The sequence below is a fragment of the Podarcis muralis genome, chromosome 7 (genome assembly GCF_964188315.1).
Source record: "Podarcis muralis chromosome 7, rPodMur119.hap1.1, whole genome shotgun sequence".
Taxonomy (NCBI): Eukaryota; Metazoa; Chordata; class Lepidosauria; order Squamata; family Lacertidae; genus Podarcis; species Podarcis muralis.
In genome coordinates, this window is record NC_135661.1 from 7978319 (window position 1) to 8000149 (window position 21831).

The window sequence follows — 21831 nt, forward strand, 5'->3', positions numbered from 1 at the left end:
TTACAGAGCCGCTTCCAGTTTTTGCAAAATCCTGGCGGGAAGCGGTGGCTGTGTCCTAGTTGGGGGTCACTGGGACATGCAAGAAAAGCCTCCCTTTCGGTAAGAAGGCAGCGCTCAGCCGCCCCGCAGGGCAGCCGTAATTCCCGGAGACTTAAGCAGCTTATGCTGGTGCTGCCTGGGTTTTCCCCGGGTGCAACCAGAGCCTTTGGCACGCGCCTTGGCCTGGAAGAACAAGGGGAGGAGGAGGAGGAAGCGGCGTTCTTGGGCGCCATCAGAAACCCGCCCTCCTCCACCGCTGCCCGGCGCTATAGTAACGCTGCTGCGGTTTGAGAAGGCAGCTGATCGCCCAACAGAGCCACCTGTGCCAGGTGAGGGGCTGGCTTGGCGATGGGGGGGGGCAGCCCTGTCCTGGGTCACTAGGAGGTCAGGGGCCAGGGCTGATGCTCTGCTGGGCAGGGAAGGCCCTGCACTCCACACATGCTCCGAGGCACTGCACAACAGCCTCCCGTCCACCCCCTTCCGGCTCCAGAAGCGCAGCCTCGGGACTGAGCTTTCGCAGGTGGGGCGCCAGGTACCCCTTTCCCCACACTGGACAAGTTGCAAGCAAACGAATTGGCGCCTTTGAATTCAATCGACCTAAAAACTCCCCACTGCGCTTGCACAGCGCCTTCAAAACTGCTGATGGGGCTCCTTCCCCTTTGACAGGTTGGATGGGGCAGAAATCCAACAGGTGCAGCATCGGCCAGGCGCGGGCGAGGCTCCATCTGTTGAGTTTCTGCTCCGTGCCCTCCCGGCAAAGGGGCACATTCCCCGATCAGAAAGTTGAGCCGGCTCCCTCGGTGGGGGCTCGGGCTGCTGCTCCGCCCGGTGTCTGCCCCGTGCCGAGTATCTGAGCTGCAAACTTTGGGGAAGGGGCCGTCGTGACTGCATCAAACCGGAGAAGCGGCGGCCTCTAGGACCCGGGAGCGCCGCGGCTTGAGTCCGCGGGGGAGGCAGCCTGCAGCCGCCGCCCCCCCTCTTCTGCTGCCGGGCTGCGATTGGTCCAGCCCGGCTCCCCCCTGCAGCCGCGGGACCCGGGAAAGAGGCGGGGGGGGGCGGCGGCTCGGGCTGGCGCTCCTCCCCGGGTCCTGCCCTCTCCTCCAGCAGCAGCAGCAACAGCAGTAAGCCTCGCATCTGCCGTGCAAAGGGCCATGGAGTCGGCCCCCCCTGCCCGGCAGGAGCCCCCCGGAGCCCGGCCGTAGAGCGGCGGCGGCGGCGGCCCCCTCCCCATGAGCAACGCGGAGGCTGCGGAGCTGAAGCTGGAGGCTGCGGTTCAGGTCGGTGGGGGCTGCCGGGCGGCGGAAGCGGGAGCATCCTTCAACCCCCTCCGGCAACCCGCCTTTCTTTCTTTCTTTCTTTCTTTCTTTCTTTCTTTCTTTCTTTCTTTCTTTCTTTCTTTCTTTCTTTCCTTCCTTCCTTCCTTCCTTCCTTCCTTCCTTCCTTCCTTCCTTCCTTCCTTCTTTCCCTTCCTTCCTTCTTTCTTTCTTTCTTTCTTTCTTTCGGGGCGAAAATAATCTCCTTTTTTGGGGAACCTGGGCGCATCTTCTGCATACAGACTCCGAAGTTGGCGCCAGAAACAACCCCCTAAAAGTAAGACCCCCTAGCCCGTCGTCTCGCTGAATTCCCTTTATTCTACTCTTTCCCTGCCTTTTATGGGAATTTTTCCAAATTAGTCTTGCCTTGCGGGGCGGGTTGGATGCTGGAAAATATTTGTACCTTTGGATCAGGCAAAGGTTTGTAATGTCTCCTCTCTTGAAGGCAAATATCTCTCTCCTCCCCCCTTTTAATTATCCTTAAAAACAAACAAACTAGGTTTGGGTAGCTGATCTAAAAGCTGAGGAAAGCAAGGTTTAATCGTGAGGGATTGCATTAGAAAGCTAAAATCAACCCAAGTAGTTTACTGGAAAAGAGAATAATCTTATTTGTGTAGGAGCTGCTGTTGGATCCTTAGTGTTACAGGAGGTTTACAGGTGTAAAGCTAAATTCAGGCTGCAATCTGAAGTTGCATCCCAGTCCTCTGTCCTGATTTAACAGGCGGGCCATCTAAAGTAAATGTAGCCTCACTCTGGAGTGAAGTCTTCTGCACTCCTTAGGACTTTGGTGACTCTGAAGGTGTTGGACAGGGGTCAGGGAACTTTTTCAGCAGGGGGCCGGTCCACTGTCCCTCAGACCTTGTGAGGGGCCAGACTATATTTTGAAGGGGGGAAGGATGAACAAATTCCTATGCCCCACAAATAACCCAGAGATGCATTTTAAATAAAAGCACACATTCTGCTAATGGAAAAAACATGCTGATTCCCGTGGGCCTTATTTAGAAGGCAATTGGGCCGAATCCGGCCCCCGGGCTTTAGTTTGCCTACCCATGGTGTTGGAGGACTCTGTGGGCTTGATCCAGCAAGAAGGAGGCATGATGAAGTCCCATCAAACTGAGTAAACTCCCCATTCCAGCCACAACCTCTCAGCCTCAGCTCTCCTTCTGAACCAAAGGCATAACTGTACTTATCTACCTTGCAAAGTTGTTGTCGGGTTTGTGCGAGAGGGGTTGCTCAGTTTTGGGGAGCGCTTGATGAAGAACATCTGGGTCAGTTGACCAAAAGATCCAGGGTTGTTTTTTTCACGTCTCCATCCTTGGCGGCTTCTTCCGTGAACAGGTTGGGGAATGTGTCTTGAGTTTGGGAGCTGGGGGAGTAGTATAATCTTCTTCTTCTTCTTCTTCTTCTTCTTCTTCTTCTTCGGCAATCACTCATAGCCAAGTAAGATTGTCTTCCATAAATACGGTTTTAACAATGAGTCCATAAGTGACTGTGGAGGCCAATTCTGGATTCACATGTCCTTCCACAGTGGGGACATTGGTTTCTGGACGGGAGTTGATCATGGTGACGGTTTGCCAAGTGTGCCTTCCTCTTAGCATGTTTCTCCCTTGCGTCCTGAGTTCGAGTGTCTTCAAAGCCCATGACACCTTTGCTAAAGGCTGTTCTCCAATTGCAGCGCTCGCGGACCAGTGTTTCCCAGTTGTCGGTGTCTATCCTACTTTTTTTAGATTTGCCTTGAGAGGGTCTTTAAACCTCTTTTGTTGACCACCAGCATTACGCTTTCCATTTTTAAGTTCGGAATAGAGTAGTTGCTTTGGAAGACGATCATCAGGCATCCGCACAACATGACCAGTGCAATGAAGTTGATGTTGAGTGCCTAAGTTGGGGGGGGGGCGGGGGGGGAGAGCCTCTCCCTCCCCCACACTCGGCAAAGAAGTCAGCCAAGTCCTGAGTCCCGTTTTGGAGGTGACCTTTAAACCTTCTATGGGATAACGGAGGGCCAAGGAGGAACATTTATTGGATTGCTGGGCATTAGGGCACTAAATCTGGACATCCTTTTATACTGAAGCCGTGGAGGAACAGGGTCCCAAGGCACAGTGAGGGGGGGGGGCGCTGATTCAAGGCCCGGCCTTGGCAAGGGAGAGAGAGCCCCGCCCCAAGTTGCCCATTTGAGTTGCCCACTTCCCTTCTCTTTCCACCTTTCCACGCCCCAGGCCACAATGAAGTACTGAGCCCCATTTGGGGCCAGGCCCAGTTGCTCATTTTAGTTCCTCCTCCTCCGTGAGCTTCATGGGCTGGAGATCCTGGGAGAAGGTTGGGTTTTTGCACTGGGGACCCCCACTCCTGAGACAGGCCACCCTCTGCTGCATGAGGATAGAGCTGCCCCCTAAGTGCGGAATATGTTCAGATTTCCCTCCACCCCTGTGGATTCCTTCTGGGGTTACTCATCTCTCCTTGCAGCCTGCAGGCTGCTGCCTCGCTTGGCTTACCCAGTACAGTCCCAGTTGCTGAACTGGGCCGGGGACTGATATATGGGTCAGCCTGCATGGAAATTTTGGTTCCACCCAAACCACAGAGTGAAATGTAGTTCACTGACTGCTATATAGGCGTGTAAAACTATAGAGAAAGTTCATCTGGTTTTTAATTTAGCAATGATATTGATGTTTCCGTGTGTGTGTGTCCCAGAGACAGGGCACTCTTATTCCCATCTTATTGATGGGGCCACTGAGGGAGAGGCTTGACTCAAAGAGCCCAAAGCCAAGCCAGGGAGCCTGGAATAGAGGCAAGAGGCTCCCTCAGTTCTCCTGGCACCAGAGGCCAATTTTTCACCTGCTGGGCGGCTGCAACCTTTTTTGGCCAGTGTGGCTTGTTCCTGCTCCATGCTGCCTCTGCATCTTGCAGTTGGGCAACACCATCTTGGGCTCCCCATCTTGGCCCAGAGGAGACTCTGTCTTGGCTTCTTCAGGGCCGGTCCCTGGTTGCTGAGACTGGCTTGTTCTCACCCTGCAGAAAGTGGAAGACAGCATCCTGATCTCAGCAGAAGGAAAGAGCCTCTCTGTCAGGGGCTCCTGCGAAGACTCCCCACCCACCCGCTTGCCGGCTAGGATCCGGGAGATCGTCACCAAGAACCTCTCGCAAAGCGATTGCCAAGGTATGTTTGGAGAAGACGCTTCTTCTTGGAACTGGGGAACTGTGGGCTGGGAAGGGAGCCTTCTTGGCTGCCTCCCTTGCTAGGCTCTTCATCTCCTGGCCTGGCCTGGTTTCCCCTGCAAGCAAGACAGAAAGGAGGAGGCAGCTGATCTCCGCTCTGGCTGGGTACCTGGCAGGATGGACCCTTTCCTCTTCCAACTCCTGGGAGGTGACAGGTGGAAAGGATGAAGGCAACTCCTGACATTCTGGTACTCCATCTTGTTGTATCCGACACTTCATCCTCTGCTTTAAAAAAAAAAAAAATATTTAATCATTTTTTTCAATACAAACAGCAACCACAAAAAACACATACAGTGGTACCTCAGGTTACATATGCTTCAGGTTACATACGCTTCAGGTTACAGACTCCGCTAACCCAGAAATAGTGCTTCAGGTTAAGAACTTTGCTTCAGGATGAGAACAGAAATCGTGCTTCGGCGGTGCAGCGGCAGCAGGAGGCCCCATTAGCTAAAGTGGTGCTTCAGGTTAAGAACAGTTTCAGGTTCAGAACGGACCTCCAGAATGAATTAAGTACTTAACCCGAGGTACCACTGTACAACGAAAACCACAATGACACTAATAACACAATTTAACAATTCAGATTTGAGTACTGATATACCATATTTTTCGCTCTATAGGATGCACCAGATGATAAGGCGCACCTAGTTTGGGGGGAGGAAAACAAGAAAAAAAAATATTTTGACTCCCAGAAGCCAGAACAGCAAGAGGGATCTAGCTTCTGGGATACCGTGTGGCTGTTCTGGCTTCTGGGATAACCGCGCCAAGCCTCTTCAGGGCAGCGGGATGAAGGCTCCCCCTGCCCAAAGAGGCCAGGGCAGGTGCATCGTTGAAGGGGCGCTGCGCATTTCTCTCTCTCTGCGCAGCGCCCCTCTTGTGAAGGTGGGGCACTGCGCAGTTCTCCCTTCCTGTTCCTCCTTCTGTTCCTCCTCTGGCTTCACAGGACAGGCGCCTTGCTGCGAAGCGAGAGGAGGAATAGAAGGAGTCCCTTCTGTTCCTCCTCCGGCTACCAGGCAGGCGCGTGGCTGAAGGGGTGCTGCGCAGTTCTCCCTCTCTCCGCAGCGCCATTCACTCCATAAGACGCACTCACATTTCCCCTTACTTTATAGGAGGAAAAAAGTGCGTCCTATGGAGCGAAAAATACGGTACCTATAACTACACCTTTTTATCGCTTAAGTATTCCAGATTTCTTCCAATTTATCCATTCTTAATTTGCGTCAATATGCAATTTGTTTGTATGTAGCTAGTCTGTCCATATTGTCAATCCATGTGCTGTATGGAATCTTTTTGCGGCTCTTCCAATTTATCAAAACAAGTCTTTTTTGCTGTCTAATATGACATTTCATCCTCTGCTGAGCTTCAGGACACCCCTGCCTGGCCCACCTGCCTGTCACCCCTTCTGGACAGGACAAGGGAGCCAAACTGCCAAGCTGGCCACAGTGCTGCTGGCTGGGCCCAGGGGCTTCGTGCTGCTGCGACACACTCTGTTTCCAAACAATACCTGGGAAGTGAAAGGAATTTGGAACAGATGGATGAGGAGAGAGAAGCAGAAGGAGGGAAGGCAGCAAATAGGAAGGTCTCTCTGTATGTGAGAGGGAGGGACGGAGAGACTCTGTGTGAGCGACTCTCTTTTTTTAAAAAAAAATTTTTTATTCAAAATTAAAACAAGACATATTATCCAAAAACATATCATCCTTGTTTTTTCTCCCATTGTTCCTCCCTCCCCCTGCTCCCACACAAAACCCACCCACCCCCACCCTCAGTTCCAGTCTTTGGTTTCTCTGAGACTGCTGTTTTCTGCATGTTACAAAGTAGTATAGATCCCCAAACTATTTAGCTGATTATTATCAATAAAAAGTTTGTGAATGTTTATTCAAAACCTGCTAAGGAGTCCAGTTCACTTTGTTGCATCTTCAGATACTTTGTAAAGGGTTCCCATTCATTCTTAAAGTCACAGTTATCCTTGTGCCGTAGCTGATATGTCAGTTTTGCCAGTTCTGCATAGTCCGTCAATTTTTCTTGCCACGATTCTTTAGTTGGGGTTTCTTCAGTCTTCCATCCTTGTGCAACCAGAACTCTTGTGGCCGCTGTGTGAGCGACTCTCAAGGGGTGATGCACCTTTGCGGAACTCACATAGGACATTAGAAGGAGCTTGGCTGCTGCTGCTGCTGGATCAGAGCCAGTTTTATGGCGCTCACGGTGACCAGACAAATGCTCCCGCAAGACATGGAAGGCAACAGCTTTCTCTTGCTGGCGCATTTGGGTATCTGGCGTTCAGGGATAGACTGCTACTTCACATGGAGGTCCGAACCAAAGCCCACGGCTTTTTGCCACAGATTGTGGCAACAAATCCTATAAATCAGTTGTGCATTGAGGGGGAGGGCGGCTGATGCTGGCGCCCGCAGTTCAAGAAAAATGAGCTTTACAGAAGATATGTGGTTGCAAAGGGGAGCAACCCCTCCATTTCTTCCATGGTGGCTCATCCCAATAAAGGGGAGTCTCTGGGGGCTGAAATAAAAGGCAAAAACTGCAGGACCCCTTCTGGGACGAGGTGAGCGCTGCCTCTTCCCTGGCAGAAGCTGCCCCATTAGCAACAACCTGTTGCCGATGCCTTTCCAGCCAGCAGCAAGAAAATGTTTGTGAATATTCTATGCCAGGGACGTCCAACTTCCAAGAGACTGCGATCTACTCACACGATTAAAATCTGGTAGTGATCTACCCCTTTTGGGGGGGTTCAGGTCAAAGTTGTTGAGCTTCTTTTAGGGAGGAACATCCTGTTTTTTTGGGGGGGGGTGTTCAGGCCTAATGAATGGAAAGAGGCGCTCAGCGATCAATAAGGAGATAGCCTTGCTGCGCAAACTCTGACTTCTGTTCTAGCGATCCAGAGGGTGGAGAGGGGGAGGTGCCAGATGGAGGAACCACTGATCTACCGCAATCTACCAAAAGCTCTCGGGGATCATCCAATCGATCCCGGTCAACCTGTTGGACATCCCTGTTCTATGGAATCACAACAGTCCATTTAGCACACCTGTATTCCAGGTGTTCTGGCAGTGCATCCCAGGTTCCCTTGCTTTGCTTTGTTCTGTTTACAGTGGTACCTTGGGTTACAGACGCTTCAGGTTACAGACTCTGCTAACCCAGAAATAGTACCTCGGGTTAAGAACTTTGCTTCAGGATGAGAACAGAAATTGTGCAGTGGTGGTACAGCGGCAGCGGGAGGCCCCATTAGCTAAAGTGGTGCTTCAGGTTAAGAACAGTTTCAGGTTAAGAACGGACCTCCAGAACGAATTAAGTTCTTAACCCGAGGTACCAATGTATTTTTTTTTATAATAATAATTTTTATTAATTTAATTTTATTAAATTTTCCTTTTGTAAATTCATCATCCCAAACAATATTCACAAATTTCAACTTTTTGAACTTCCACCAGCTTCTCCACCAATCATCCATATTTTCTATTTTTATGCATTCTCTAAATTTAGTATTGCCATTTAATATCATCCTTTCAATTCTATTTCTTTTTTTTTTTACAATACATCTTTAACTTTCACAAAGCCTCTTTAAATCCCACTAGCGTTATCTGTTCGTCACATATGCTTTTCAGATAATCTGAAAACTTTCCCCAGTCCTCGATGAACTTGTGATCCCGTTGATATCTAATCTTCCCAGTCAATTTGTCCAGTTCTGCATAGTCCATAAGTTTCATTCTCCACTCCTCAAGGGTCGGTAACTCCTCTTGTTTCCATTTTTGGGCCATTAATATTCTTGCCGCTGTTACTGTGTGTTGGAAAAGTTTGTAATCCCTTCTATTTATCTCTCTTCCAGTTATTCCTAACAAAAAGGCTTCTGGTTTCTTTACAAATGTATATTTAAACATCTTTTTCAACTCGTTATATATCATTTCCCAGAAATCCTTTACCTTCTTACATTCCCACCACATATGGAAAAAAGATCCTTCTTTTTCTTTACATTTCCAACACTTATTACATGTTTTGTACATTTTTGCTAACTTAACCGGTGTTATGTACCATCTATATACCATTTTCATAATATTTTCCTTTAACGCCGTACATGCAGTAAATTTCATATTTTCATTCCATACTTTTTCCCAGTCAGCCAATTGTATATTATAACCAAAGTCTCTGGCCCAATGTATCATAACCGACTTTACCTCCTTGTCCATCGTTTGCCATTCCAACAGCATTTTATACATTTTTGACATTATCTTATAATCATTGTTTATTATCTCTATTTGAAATTTCGATTCTTTTTCTATATATCCACTCTCTTTTAGGTCCTTTTTAAACATTTCATTTACCTGAAAATACATTGGGGTACCAATGTACAGTGGTGCCTTGCAAGACGAAAAGAATCCGTTCCGCGAGTCTCTTCGTCTTGCGGTTTTTTCGTCTTGCGAAGCAAGCCCATTAGCGGCTTAGCAGATTAGCGCTATTAGCGGCTTAGCGGGCTTAGCGGATCAGCTGTTAAGCGGCTTAGCGGCTTGGGAAAAGGGGGGAGGAAAAAAACCCTGCAGGAACTCGCAAGACATTTTCGTCTTGCGAAGCAAGCCCATAGGAAATTTGTTTTGCGAAGCACCTCCAAAACGGAAAACCCTTTCGTCTAGCGGGTTTTCCATCTTGCGAGGCATTCGTCTTGTGGGGCACCACTGTATTTCTTAAACTTCTCTCCTGCCCTTCGTTCCAAAGGGAGCCCAGGGCGGCTTGTCCAATTGCGGAAAATGCATTTGATGCGTGTGTGTGTCTGTCTCTCTACCTCTGTGCTCCTCTCTTCCCACAGTGGCCTCCCACGCCGAGATGTCGTCCTTGCTTTCCCTCCAGGAGGAGAACCGCATCTTGCAGCAGGAGCTGTCCCGGGTGGAGGATTTGCTGGCCCAGAGCCGGGCTGAGCGGGATGAACTGGCCATCAAGTACAACGCCATCAGTGAGCGGGTAGGTGCAGGAGGCAGGCAGGGACCTCTCCTCCCTTCCCAGCAGGCCTTTCTAGGCAAATGGGTCGATGAAGTCTTTACCTGGCACCAGCAAGCAGGCAGTGCAGGTTCTCTGCTCTGGGGGCAGAAGCAAGCAACCAGGGGTGGGTGTCATTTGGAGGCCCTGCTGGGCACCCTTTGCTTACTTACTGTGTAGACACTGAGGTCCAGCGCCGAGGGCCTTCTGGCGGTTCCCTCGCTGCGAGAAGCCAAGTTACAGGGAACCAGGCAGAGGGCCTTCTCGGTAGTGGCTCCCACCCTGTGGAACGCCCTCCCACCAGATGTCAAAGAGAAAAACAACTACCAAACTTTTAGAAGACATCTGAAGGCAGCCCTGTTTAGGGGAGCTTTTAATGTTTAATAGGTTACTGTATTTTAGTGTTTTGTTGGAAGCTGCCCAGAGTGGCTGGGGGGACCCAGCCAGATGGGCGGGGTATAAATATATTATTATTATTATTATTATTATTATTATTATTATTATTATTATTATTATTATTATTAGCGTATTCTCTTTCTCTGAAAGACATTGAGGAATTACCTGCAGATTTGCAGAGCAATGCAAGCAGTGGGAGAAACTCAGATATATACGCTTAGGCACCAAACGGCTCCTTAAATGACAGTCACCAAAACAGACTGTCTAGTTGCCATTTGGGGCAAGATGGCTCTAAAGTCTTATTTTTCAAATGACCCACTGACTGTGATTGGTTCTCAGTTGAACATCTGGCTAGTTCTGATGGCAACCTTGAGCTAGGCTAAGAGCTTTGAGAGCTTTAAAGAAGAAAAGTCACTTGATCTAGGGACAATCCACATATACATTGGCCCAATCTGACCTCTTTTTCTTAATGGTGACACGGATCATTTACAATGTAAGAATCTTCACAACTGTGAGCAGGGCAGGGCAGTGGGATAAGTGAAAACACGCTTCAACTATTAACTTTACAGTGGTACCTTGGGTGTCGAACTTAATCCATTCTGGGAGACCGTTTGACTTCTGGAAGGGTTCAAAAACCAAGGCACAGCTTCTGATTGGCTGCAGGAGCTTCCTGCACTCAATCGGAAGCCGCGTTGGACGTTCGGCTTCCAAAAATCATTCGCAAACCGGAATACTCACTTCCGGGTTTGCGGCGTTCGGGAGCCAAAACGTCGGAGTACCAAGGCGTTTGACAACCAAGGTACGAATGTAATGTTGTTTACTGCTTCCGCTCAGGCTGCACAGAAAAAGCATTTTGGTTCCTGAGATTCATCCAGTCTGTACTGGAGTCTAGCAACCCAATGATGCTTTGCAGTTTTCTACTTTTATGAATAATAGAGCTAGTGAATAGGTTTTATGGTCCAGTCGACTCTCATCTTTTGTGCAGGTTCCGTTCCAGGGATAGCATGTAAAGCCAAAATAATGCTGTGGTACTTTTACAGTGGTGCTCCGCAAGACGAATGCCTCGCAAGACGAAAAACCCGCAAGACGAAAGGGTTTTCCGTCGCGGAGGCGCTTCGCAAGACGAAGTTCCCTATGGGCTTGCTTAGCAAAGACGAAAACGTCTTGCGAGTCCTGCCATTTCCCCCCCGCTTTCCCCCCCTTTTTCAAAGCGGCTAAGCTGTTAATAGCCTTTTAACAGCTTAGCCGCTAAGCCCGCTAAGCCGCTAATAGCGCTAAATCACTAATAGCGCTAATCCGCTTAGCCGCCAATGGGGTTGCTTCGCAAGACGAAAAAACCGCTAGAAGAAAAGAATCGCGGAACGGATTATTTTCGTCTTGCGAGGCACCACTGTATTGTTGTTTTATTTTTGTTAGCCGCTCTGAGCCCGGCTTTGGCTGGGGAGGGCGGGATATAAATATGTTTTTTGTTTTTTTTTTTTTTATTATTATTATTATTATTATTATTATTATTACCCTGATTGTGCAGATCAAATATAACTCACAGAATTCCACAGAATGTGCTATTACTGTGTGAAAGCAGTCCAGATCCAATGATTCCCAGATGGTGGAGATGTCAGGTGCCATCCTCACTTGCAAAATGCTCCTGGCGCCTGGCTAATTTCAAACACTGAATGCAAGTAGGAAGGCGCAGACTCTGTTGGGGTGAGGATGGCTTGAGCTGTTTACAGATGTGCTGGTGCAGAGGGAGGGGTTCTCTGTGGACCTGCCATGGGATTGAGCTCTGGCAAGGGAGATTTGAGGAGCTGGAGAAAGAGAGGCAGCAGAGGGCCTTGCCAGGATCCAATTCGGCCCCTTCCAAAAACCAAAAAAAGTCCTGGCATACTAGAATGGGTCCCATTATTTCCTTGGTCAGTTTCCCAGCATGCCCTGCTCCCCCCACCCCGGTCTTGTCTCCTGTGCTCAATTCTGGCTAAGGGTCTCCATGGAAAACATTTTCTGGCTGCTTTCCAGAGTATTGGGGGGGAGTGGGAGGCGCAATTGAGCATTTTAAAATTCTTCCTCCATGTCCAAAAGCTTTGGCCTGCCTGGACAGGTCCGGCTGACTGAATGGCACCCGGGCTGGTTGAGACCTGCCTCTTGGCTGTGCAGTTTGCAAAGGGGAGATGCGGATGTTTGCATGTGCCCTGCCACTCACGCTTGACCTGAATTAGTGGATTTAAGAACCAGGCGTGAAACAGCTTGGAAGGAAGGAGGCACACACACACACACACAAAATACGTATTGACAGTGATCTCGTGCTCCCCAGTGTTCAAAGCAGGGCTGTCCATTGGATCAAAGAAATCTCGGTAGGTTAGTTAGCTAGCTAGTTTAATTCTCTGTAATTTCACATCAGGATGAAGCATTCGTCTCCCCCCCCCAAGAAAATGCTTTCTTCGTGTTTAAATTGCTACCAGGCCCCATCTTAGAAATGTGAGGGAGGAAGGGGCTCAGCTGGCAGAGACACCTCTCCTGAGATGGCACCGGAATAAATTGGCAATTTTCAAGGGGCTGCCCATGGCACCCCGGGGCTTTTCTTAAAAAAACAAATAAATCAAATTTCAAGGGGCTGCCATAATCGTTGCAACAGCTCTGTACAGAAAGACAGTGTGGTCTTCCCTCTTTTGCAGCTGGGGGTGGGGAACTGAGGCTGAGATTGGGGAGTCCATAACCAAAGGAATATATGCTCAGGCTGGGGGGTGTTTTTTGCTCCTGAAACCTCCTAGAGCTCTGAACCAGAGGGATGTTTTCTTCAAAGCATAGCTGGGTCTGCCTACCTCTTGGTTGTAGGCAAGGGCAGAAAAGGAAACAATTCTCTTAAGAATTTCTGCTCGGGGGGGCCTCTTGGTTGGGGGGCTCCTCTCCTTACAAGACTGTATTGGGGGCTGGGCTCACATGCTCCGGTGACCATGGTGACTAGCAGGATAATTTAAATGGGCTGCAGGTTGCCATGGCAGCCGTTGCCTGGGAAGAGGGCAAACTTCGCTCCTGCATTCTACATCTTGCGCCCAATTCCCCCCCCCCCCAATCCATTTTTCTGTTAAAAACAAAACAAAACCATGCACAACCCTTTTGACAAAGCCTTTGAAAGTGGGAGCAAAGGGCAATCTCCTGCAGATGCTCTGTGTTTAAATTGTCCCAGGCTTGGGAAGATTGATTAAAAAAAAAGGATTAGTGGGCTTCCCTGCCAAATTGGTGTGTGTGGTTCAGTCTGGCTGTTATTTCTTCTTAGCCTTGCGGCGGTCCTCTGCAGTCCATCAGCCCAGAGGTGGCTTCTTTTGACAGGCTGCGGGCTCCCCAAGGCCCTCCGGCAACTGGTGCCCAGAGGGTAGACTGCCTTGGGACATGGAAGTTCCACGCGACCGCGATGGGCAATGGGCACAAGCTTAGAGGAGGGCTCTCTTGCTCTTCCTGGGAGTTGGGGCAGGCGAGGTTTAGGCACGAGGGCCCCTGATCCTCCCCCCCTTTCTTTCCTGGGACTCCTCAGCTGGAGCAAGCGCTGCGCCTGGAGTCGGGTGAGCGGGAAAGGGAGGCATTGGAGAACAAGAGCTTGGCTCAGCAAAACGTGGAGCTGCGCCGGCGGCTGGAGGAAGAACAGGCAGGCTACAAGCGAAAGCTCCAGGCCTACCAGGAGGGCCAACAGCGGCAAGCCCAGCTGGTGCAGAAGCTGCAAGCCAAGGTGAGACCCCCATAAGTCCCTCCATGTACCAGGTTGCACCGCCAGCGGCACCCCCAAACATCACTGTCAACCGTCCCTTATTTGGTGGGAAACTCCCTTATCCCAGCGCCGTTTCCCGCTGCTGTCCCGGATTCATGATGCCCCTTAAATTCCCCGGGTTTCATGCTCGCCCGGCTCGGGAGGGAAGCAGCGGCTCGGGATCCTCCACCGTGAGAGAGAGCGTGCGCACGAGCTGCCACGTCTCCATCTCTCCCTTTCCCCCTCAGGGGTGCGTAGTGAGGAGACGGGTGGCGATGGGCAGGCGGGCAGGCCCTCTCTTACGAGACTTCCGCCACACTGCCAGGGGAAGCCGGAGGCGGCAGCGGTGGTGGCTGAGGAGGCGGCCTGAGGGAGGAGAAAGAGGAGGGGATGGGGAGGGATGCAGAAGGGTGGCGCTTCAGCGGCCGTCGTGGTGCCGCAACCGCCTCATGCCAGGCTTGCGGGCGGCATGGGTGAGAGTCTCTCTCCCTCCCTCCCTCTCTCTCGGGCGGGAAAGGGCTGATGGAACTCCTTGCGCCAGGACGACGGCAGCCCCGACGTGCTGCTTAGCATACCCTCCAACCAGTGCAGCATCTTAATGTAGTGATTTCCCCCTCTGCATCCCTTTCATAACTCTATTTTTATAAATCATTTGTCCATCCATAGTCAAATTTTTACTACAAGTTTTCTGTCAATCCTACCAATGTATGTAACTCTTTACAATAGCTTTTCAAATAAATTATAAACTTCCCCCATTCTTTATTAAAGAGGTCCTCTTCCTGGTTTCTAATTCTGCCTGTAAGCTTTGCCATCTCGATGTCGTTCATCAGTTCTGTCTGCCCCTCTTCTTTGGTCAGAGCTGTAGACCCTTAGGATCATGTAGTCCAATCCCCTGCACAACACAGTCAGTGGCAGCCAAAGCAGCATGGCTCCATCAGTGCCGGATTTCTCTATAAGTGAAGCCAAATCCCTTATTTGGGCAGCTGATCCCTTATTTTTGAGGCTGCTGGTCCCTTATTTTCAAATCTGTAAGTTGATAGCTATTATTTTCAAATCTGTAAGTTGACAGTTGACCCAACCCTTCCCCTGCCCCACAGCGGCACCTGCCGACCAGGTCGATGAGTAGAACGGAGCAATACCTGGTTTTCAGCATCATGATATGTCAGCAACTAAACCTTGCAGTTTACCAATATACAGTGGTACCTTGGTACTCGAACGGCTTGGCTCCCAAACAAATTGGCTCCGAACGCCGCAAACCCAGAAGTGTGTGTTCCAGTTTGCGAACGTTTTTTGGAAGCCGAATGTCCAACGCAGTTTCTGCAGCTTCTGATTGAAGCTCCAATAGCCAATCAGAAGCTGCGTCTTGGTTTTTGAATGGTTCCGGACTCCCAGAATGGATTAAGTTCGACAACCAAGGTACCACTGTATTACAGTTTCGGAAATAAGGAGCTCTGTAGAGGCGTCGGCCAGCTCCATGGTTTTCCCTGCGTTGTGATCTTTGCAGAGCAAACACACACACATATGCACCCCTCATGATTCGCATTGTTGGCTCAAAAATTAGGAAACCGATACTGCGATTGGGGCTGGGCGATATCTATTGTCCAGAACCAGTTTGAAGTCCATACCTCCCACCTCTCTAGGTTGTCCAGTACAAAAAGAAGTGTGGGGAGCAGGAAGAGCAACTGCTTGAGAAATCGACGGAGCTGGAGCAGCAGCGCCTAGTGGTGAGTGCCTCTTTCACGTGCTTTCTGCTCCCTCTCTCCCTCCAGGCCTCGAACTGTCAGCTGTTTTTGCTTCCCAGAGGCGTGTGGTTTCCCCCTGTTGCCGTTGGGGTGCTCTTTCCGTGAATGGGTGGCCCTCTTCACATGCTCAGGATCCCTGCACATATTTGAGGACTGGGATTCGGTGTGGAATCTTCTGGGGAGGGGGGAGGAAGCCTGGATTAAGCCATGCTTTGTGCATGCTCAGATGAACGCTGCTCCTTTCTTGACATGCTCTGGCGCAGAGTCCCGCTGCCCCAGCTTCCGGAGCTAAGCTTTTTTGAGCCCCTGCATGTCTGTCAAAGCCCCTGCGGTGGCTTCTCTCTGCTCCCTTCTCCCGCAGAGCCGTCTGGACATCACAGAGTCACGCTTGCGGCAGGAGGAGGAGCACAGCAGTGACCTGGAAAGTGCTCTCATCCGGCTGGAAGAAGAGCAACAAAGGCCAGTGTGGGAGGGGGGGCAGGGCAGGGCGGGGGGCTTTTACAAGGCACAGCTCACCCAAGTCACTAAACCCCAACCCCTTTTGTCCATCCCCTAAGTGAGTGGTTCCCAAACTTATTTGGGGACGTTTTTAGTGTGTGATGTTGTGTTGCGCTTTTACTGTTTTTTTTGTGGCTGGGGCAACCCAGTCGGATGGGTGGCATGTAAATAATAAATTTTCAGAAAAATAAATAAATTACTCAGCAACCGCCCTGGAAATCTACCTAATTTAAGGAAACAAACAGAAAGATTCTGCAAGCCATTTGCGTTCGTTTATGTACCTGCCAACCTAGCAGTTCGAAAGCACAAAGTACAAATAGATATATACATACCGCTCCGGCAGGAAGGTAAATGGCATTTCCATACTCTGCTCTGGTTCGCCAGAAGCGGCTTAGTCATGCTGGCCACGTGACCCGGAAGCTGTACACCGGCTCCCTTGGCCAATAAAGCGAGATGAGTGCCGCAACCCCAGAGTCGGTCACGACTGGACCTAATGGTCAGGGGTCCCTTTACCTTTTATGTACCTTTTTTTTTTTTTTTTAAAAAGTAATATTTATTTGGTTCTTCAGATTAAAATTTTACAGTTACATTATCCAACATACAACATAAAAACAAGATTCCATGGAATCTCCTGGATCCCTTTACCTTTTATGTACCTTTTAAAAAAAATTAATAGTAATATTTATTTGGTTCTTCAGATTAAAATTTTACAGTTACATTATCCAACATACAACATAAAAACAAGATTCCATGGAATCTCCTGGATTTCCCTCCTCCCCTTTGTGGGTCCTGTTGTTAATCATATCCTTCTGCATCTTTTATGATCATCCAAATCTTTTACCTCTCCAGTGTGTCCAAAATTCACCGTTAGACTATGAGTCATATTCCAATCCTACTAACGATTTTCACTGTATACAATGGTTTTTGAGATACGTTATAAATTTTCCCCATTCCTTATGAAAGTTTTGGTATTCCTGATTTCTGATTCTTCCGGTCATTTTGGCCTTTTCGGGATAATCCATCAATTTGATCTGCCATTCTTCTCCAGCAGGAATTTCTTTGCATCTCTGGGCCAGTAACACCCACGCAGCCATGGTCACATACTTAAATAGTCTTCTCAGCTCCCTTGGGATTTCGGCACCTAGAATTCCTAAAAGAAAGACTTCGGGTTGTTTTTTTTAGAAAAGATTACCAGTATATAAAAAACCAAATAGACCTGCCTCCTTACCTGCTGCCCCCTGTCACCTGCAGGAGCACCAGCCTTGCCCAGGTCAATGCCATGCTGAGGGAGCAGCTGGACCAGGCGAACACGGCCAACCAGGCCCTCAGTGAGGACATCCGCAAGCTGACGGCCGACTGGACCAAGGCCCGGGATGAGCTGGAGCAGCGGGAGGTGGACTGGAGGCGAGAGGAGGAGGTCTGGGGCATGGGAGAACCTGGGGTGGGGTGGGGGGCTTGAGGTAGGGGGCAGGTTTGGGGAGGGATGGAAAGCGGTCTGAGAAGAGGCAGAGGGATGCCAGAGCACAGAGTCTGTCCTCGGTGCCTTCATCGCCTCTGGTGAAAAGGGTTTGGCAGGTTTTGAAATGAGGGGGGAAAGAGGAATGCAAAATTGATGGTTATTGCAGCCAGACAGGTTATAGCAAGCAATTGGAAAAGTGTATAAAAGCTAGGGGTGAACCAATGGAGCAAAAAACTGAATAATATTATAATTTTAGAATATCTAACCGTGAAGATACATAGAATGAAAGGGTTTAAGGTCAGTAAGAAAGAGGAGGATTGGTTTGAGAAGATATTGAATTATTTGAGTAGGTTTGAACAATTTGGGGCAATTAAAATGTTAAAGGGACGCGGGTGGCGCTGTGGGTTAAACCACAGAGCCTAGGACTTGTCAATCAGCAGGTCAGTGGTTCGAATCCCCACGACGGGGTGAGCTCCCGTTGCTCGGTCCCTGCTCCTGCCAACCTAGCAGTTCGAAAGCACGTCAAAGTGCAAGTAGATAAATAGGTACCGCTCCGGCGGGAAGGTAAACGGTGTTTCCGTGCGCTGCTCTGGTTCACCAGAAGCGGCTTAGTCATGCTGGCCACATGACCCGGAAGCTGCACGCCGGCTCCCTCGGCCAGTAAAGCGAGATGAGCGCCGCAACCCCAGAGTCGGCCACGACTGGACCTAATGGTCAGGGGTCCCTTTACCTTTACCTTTAAAATGTTAAAAGTTAAATAAACCTTGTGGAAGGAGGAGTGTTAAGGTATATAGAAGTGTACATATGGTTAATTTCAATGTGTTATTATTGAATATATATATTATTGAGTATTGTATACCCAACGTATCAGCCGCCTGGGGGGTTTTACTGTTTGTGCTTTGGTGGTTAGTAAAAAAAAAAAAAAATGAAATGAGGGGGGAACTTGCAGGACCTGCCTCCCTGAGAAGCCAGCTGCCTGCCCCCCCCCCGACTGCTGACTTTTGGGGGGCTAGCACTGCAGAAGGGCTTTCTCGTTGCCGGCACCGTCCTCAGCCTGCGGCTTCTCCTTCTCCCTTGCAGACCTTCAACACGTACTTCCGCAACGAGCACAGCCGCCTCCTCACCCTCTGGCGGCAAGTGGTGGGGTTCAGGAGGCACTTTGGGGAGATGAAGACCACGATGGAAAGGTCAGCCCTCAGAACACGAACCTTGGCCACAGCCCCAACCCTGGGCCTGTCTGCACTGCCCAGGCTCAAGCTGCTCTTCTTACTGTGCCCAGTGCCAGATTTACGTATAAGCTAAACAAGCCATAGCTTAGGGCAGTGTTTCCCAACCTTTTTTGGGCAAAGGCACACTTGTTCCATGAAAAAAATCTTGAGGCACACCACCATTAGAAAATGTTTAAAAAATTAACTCTGTGCCTATATTGACTATATATAAACTTTTACTTATGTAAAAAAAAATAAAAAAATAGTAACAGCATAGAAGGTAATGGTTAGGCCCTCTTCCAAATATGCTAGGTTTTTATTTGCAGGGACTGTTCTACATGGGAAAGCATTCAGCACTGTCATTCTCCCATCTGCCATCTGAATTGGTACTATTCTGGGTCAACTTACTCTGCTGCATGTGTAGATGAAAATGGCACCAAGTGTGGGGGAGGGGGCAGAACAGGTTTCAGATACAGGATATTAAGCATACACGTACTTCAGACTGAACTGGTTGCTTGCTTTGCAAGTTTTCATTTCCCAAATGACTGCCTTGGCAAGCGCAATACCTACCAGGCTCAACGCCGGTCTCGCGCTGCCGCTTCCCGCGCTCTCAAGGACCCGGGAGGAGGAAGGCGTGAAGGGAATCCCGAAGGGGCGAAAACCTCGCGCATGCGCAGGCCTTCCGCCTGCGACAGCCCAGTAGGCCGGCCGAAGCGAGCGGCGATGGGATGTGGGAGCTCGCTCGCTCGCCGCCCCGCGTGTGCCTATGTGGGGCACGTTACAGCCCCATGACGTCAGCACCACGCAGGCAGCCAGGCAGGCAGACGGCGAGAGCCCCGCGCTGGGCGGCCTCTCCTCGCCGCCGCCGCCCCGCCTCTCGCCGCCCGACTCGCCCGCCTCCCTCCCACGGCACACCAGGCAACGTCTCGCGGCACACTAGTGTGCCGCGGAACACCGGTTGGGAAACACTGGCTTAGGGCCCCACTCTCTCGCCCCCCCCCCCCAAATTAAAGGGAAAAAACCTGGATGTACATTTCCAAAATATAAGATAAAAAAACAAATAAAATAAAACCTACATACAGCAACAGTGTTTTGTGTTGCATAGGCTCCTATGATGTAAGTCATGGGCCCCGCCTGCTAGCGTGTTCCCTAAATCTGGGGTCAGCAACTTTTTTCAGCTGTGGGCCGGTCCACTGTCCCTCAGACCATGTGGTGGGCCGGACTATATTTTGAAAAAACAACAACCCCTAATGAATTCCTATGCCCCACAAATAACCCAGAGATGCATTTTAAATAAAAGGACACATTCTACTCATGTAAAAACACCAGGCAGGCCCCACAAATAACTCAGAGATGCATGTTAAATAAAAGGACACATTCTACTCATGTAAAAACACACTGTCCATGGGCCAGATTTAGAAAGCAATTGGGCTGCATCCGGCCCCCGGGCCTTAGGTTGCCTACCCCTGCCCTAAAATATCACTGGTTTGCTCGTTTCTATATATAGGGTGCCTACATTCTGCATGTACTGGTTGCATGGCAACATGTGCAAATGGCTTTAGATATCTATTAGGTCCATAAATTACCATATTTTGTATATTCAACACACACAAAAATGACAATTTGTTGTTGACAAAGGACATCTGGACATAATGAAGGGCCCCATTACCTTCAGTAGCTTAGGGCCTCATCAAACCTAAATCTGGCCCTGATTGTGCTTGGAGCCTGTATTTCCAAAAACAGCCACTGAGAAAACTGGGCAGATCTGTGTATAATTGATAAGTTATACAAAACGGCTTGATTCTGTCCTTTTAAAATGTGGTGGGGTTTTGGGGGGGGGTGTTACTGGTTTGCTGTTTTCATTTTGATTACAGTTGTACCTTGGGAGTCGAACGGAATCCATTCCAGAAGGCCGTTCGACTTCCAAAACATTCAAAAACCAAAGTGCGTCTTCTGATTGGCTGCAGGAAGCTCCTGCAGCCAATCGGAAGCCCCGTCGGATGTTCGGCTTCCAAAAACAGTTTGCAAACTGGAACAATCACTTCTGAGTTTGCGACACTCAGGAGCCAAAACGTTCGGGAGCCAAAGCGTCCGAGATCCAAGGTATGACTGTATATATGTTGTCATTTTATATTTTGATTTTGTTCTGTGAACCGCCCTGAGACCTCCGGGTACAGGGTTGTATATGAATTCAATAAATAATAATCAAATAATAATTTGCACAAAAATATACTAATTGTCTAAATCGAGCAGATGTCCCCCTCAGTGCTTTTTTTGTGTGGAATGTTTTTTCCCTTGTCTGCTCATCATTTTGAGCACCTTGCCCTAGTCATTTGAAAATCATGCTAGATCAGCCTACCACATGAGGTCTAGTAACCTGAACTAAAATGGTAGCTGGGAATCTTAAGAAGCCCAGAGCACAGTTTTAAGCGCCCTCTTGGTGGTGCTGCCTGCACAGCGGCTCGTGAGGAGGAGGTTGTTGTCTGCATTTCTTTTTTCTTCTTGAAATCATTTTTCTTTGATTTTACAAATACAAATTTATAACATTCCAAATGCATATCCATATACTATAGAGATTATTCTGAATCTCAAAACTTCCACCCCATCCTATTGTCAACATTTACAGCTGCATATTATTCCGTATTCTATACTTTAAATCATATTATCCATAGTATTTGTTACATTACAAGTGGGTTTCAAATCCTGCTAACGTTTCTATTTGCTTGCAGGGGTCTCTAGATAAACTATAAACATTTTCCATTCTCTTTTTAAAAAATTGTCCTCTTGGTTCGTGAGTTTTCCAGTCAGCTTTGCCATTTCAACGTAGTCCATCAACTTAGCTTGCCATTTCTCTCTCCTTTGTCTTCTTTCCATCTCTGGGCTAGTAGCATCTGAGCAGCTGTTGTCCCAGACATAAAAAGTCTTTTCTGCTCCTTTGCGATGTCGGTACAGTCATACCTTGGGTTAAAGTCTCTTCAGGTTGAGCGTCTTCAGGTTACGCTCCATGGCGACCCGGAAGTAACGGAACACGTTACTTCCAGGTTTCGCCGCTCGTGCATGCGCAGAAGCGGCGAATCGCGACGCGCAGACGCGGGTTGCGTTCTGCTCAGGATGCGATCGGGGCTCCGGAACAGATCCCGTTCGCATCCAGAGGTACTACTGCACTTACCGTATTTTTCGCTTATAAGACGCACCCGACCATAAGACGCACCTAGTTTTTGGAAGAGGGAAACAAGAAAAAAAATAGTCTGAATCCCATAAGCCAGGACAG

The 21831-nt window shown here is 49.2% G+C and overlaps 1 protein-coding gene across 3 annotated transcripts in view; it reads left to right on the forward strand.

The window, feature by feature from the left end:
* The first annotated feature begins 992 nt into the window (after positions 1-992).
* Positions 993-21831, forward strand: part of CROCC (ciliary rootlet coiled-coil, rootletin) — a 66721-nt gene continuing 45882 nt past the window's right edge. The window contains exons 1-8 of one of the 3 annotated variants that reach the window (XM_028741363.2): positions 1119-1316; positions 4362-4503; positions 9355-9506; positions 13444-13635; positions 15294-15377; positions 15757-15854; positions 17145-17310; positions 18433-18539. In XM_028741363.2, coding sequence (XP_028597196.2) covers positions 1269-1316; positions 4362-4503; positions 9355-9506; positions 13444-13635; positions 15294-15377; positions 15757-15854; positions 17145-17310; positions 18433-18539 — 989 coding nt within the window. In that variant the 5' untranslated portion in view covers positions 1119-1268. Of the gene's footprint in view, positions 1317-4361; positions 4504-9354; positions 9507-13443; positions 13636-15293; positions 15378-15756; positions 15855-17144; positions 17311-18432; positions 18540-21831 lie in introns of all 3 variants that reach the window. The other 2 variants (XM_028741362.2, XM_028741364.2) reach the window with 2 other exon arrangements.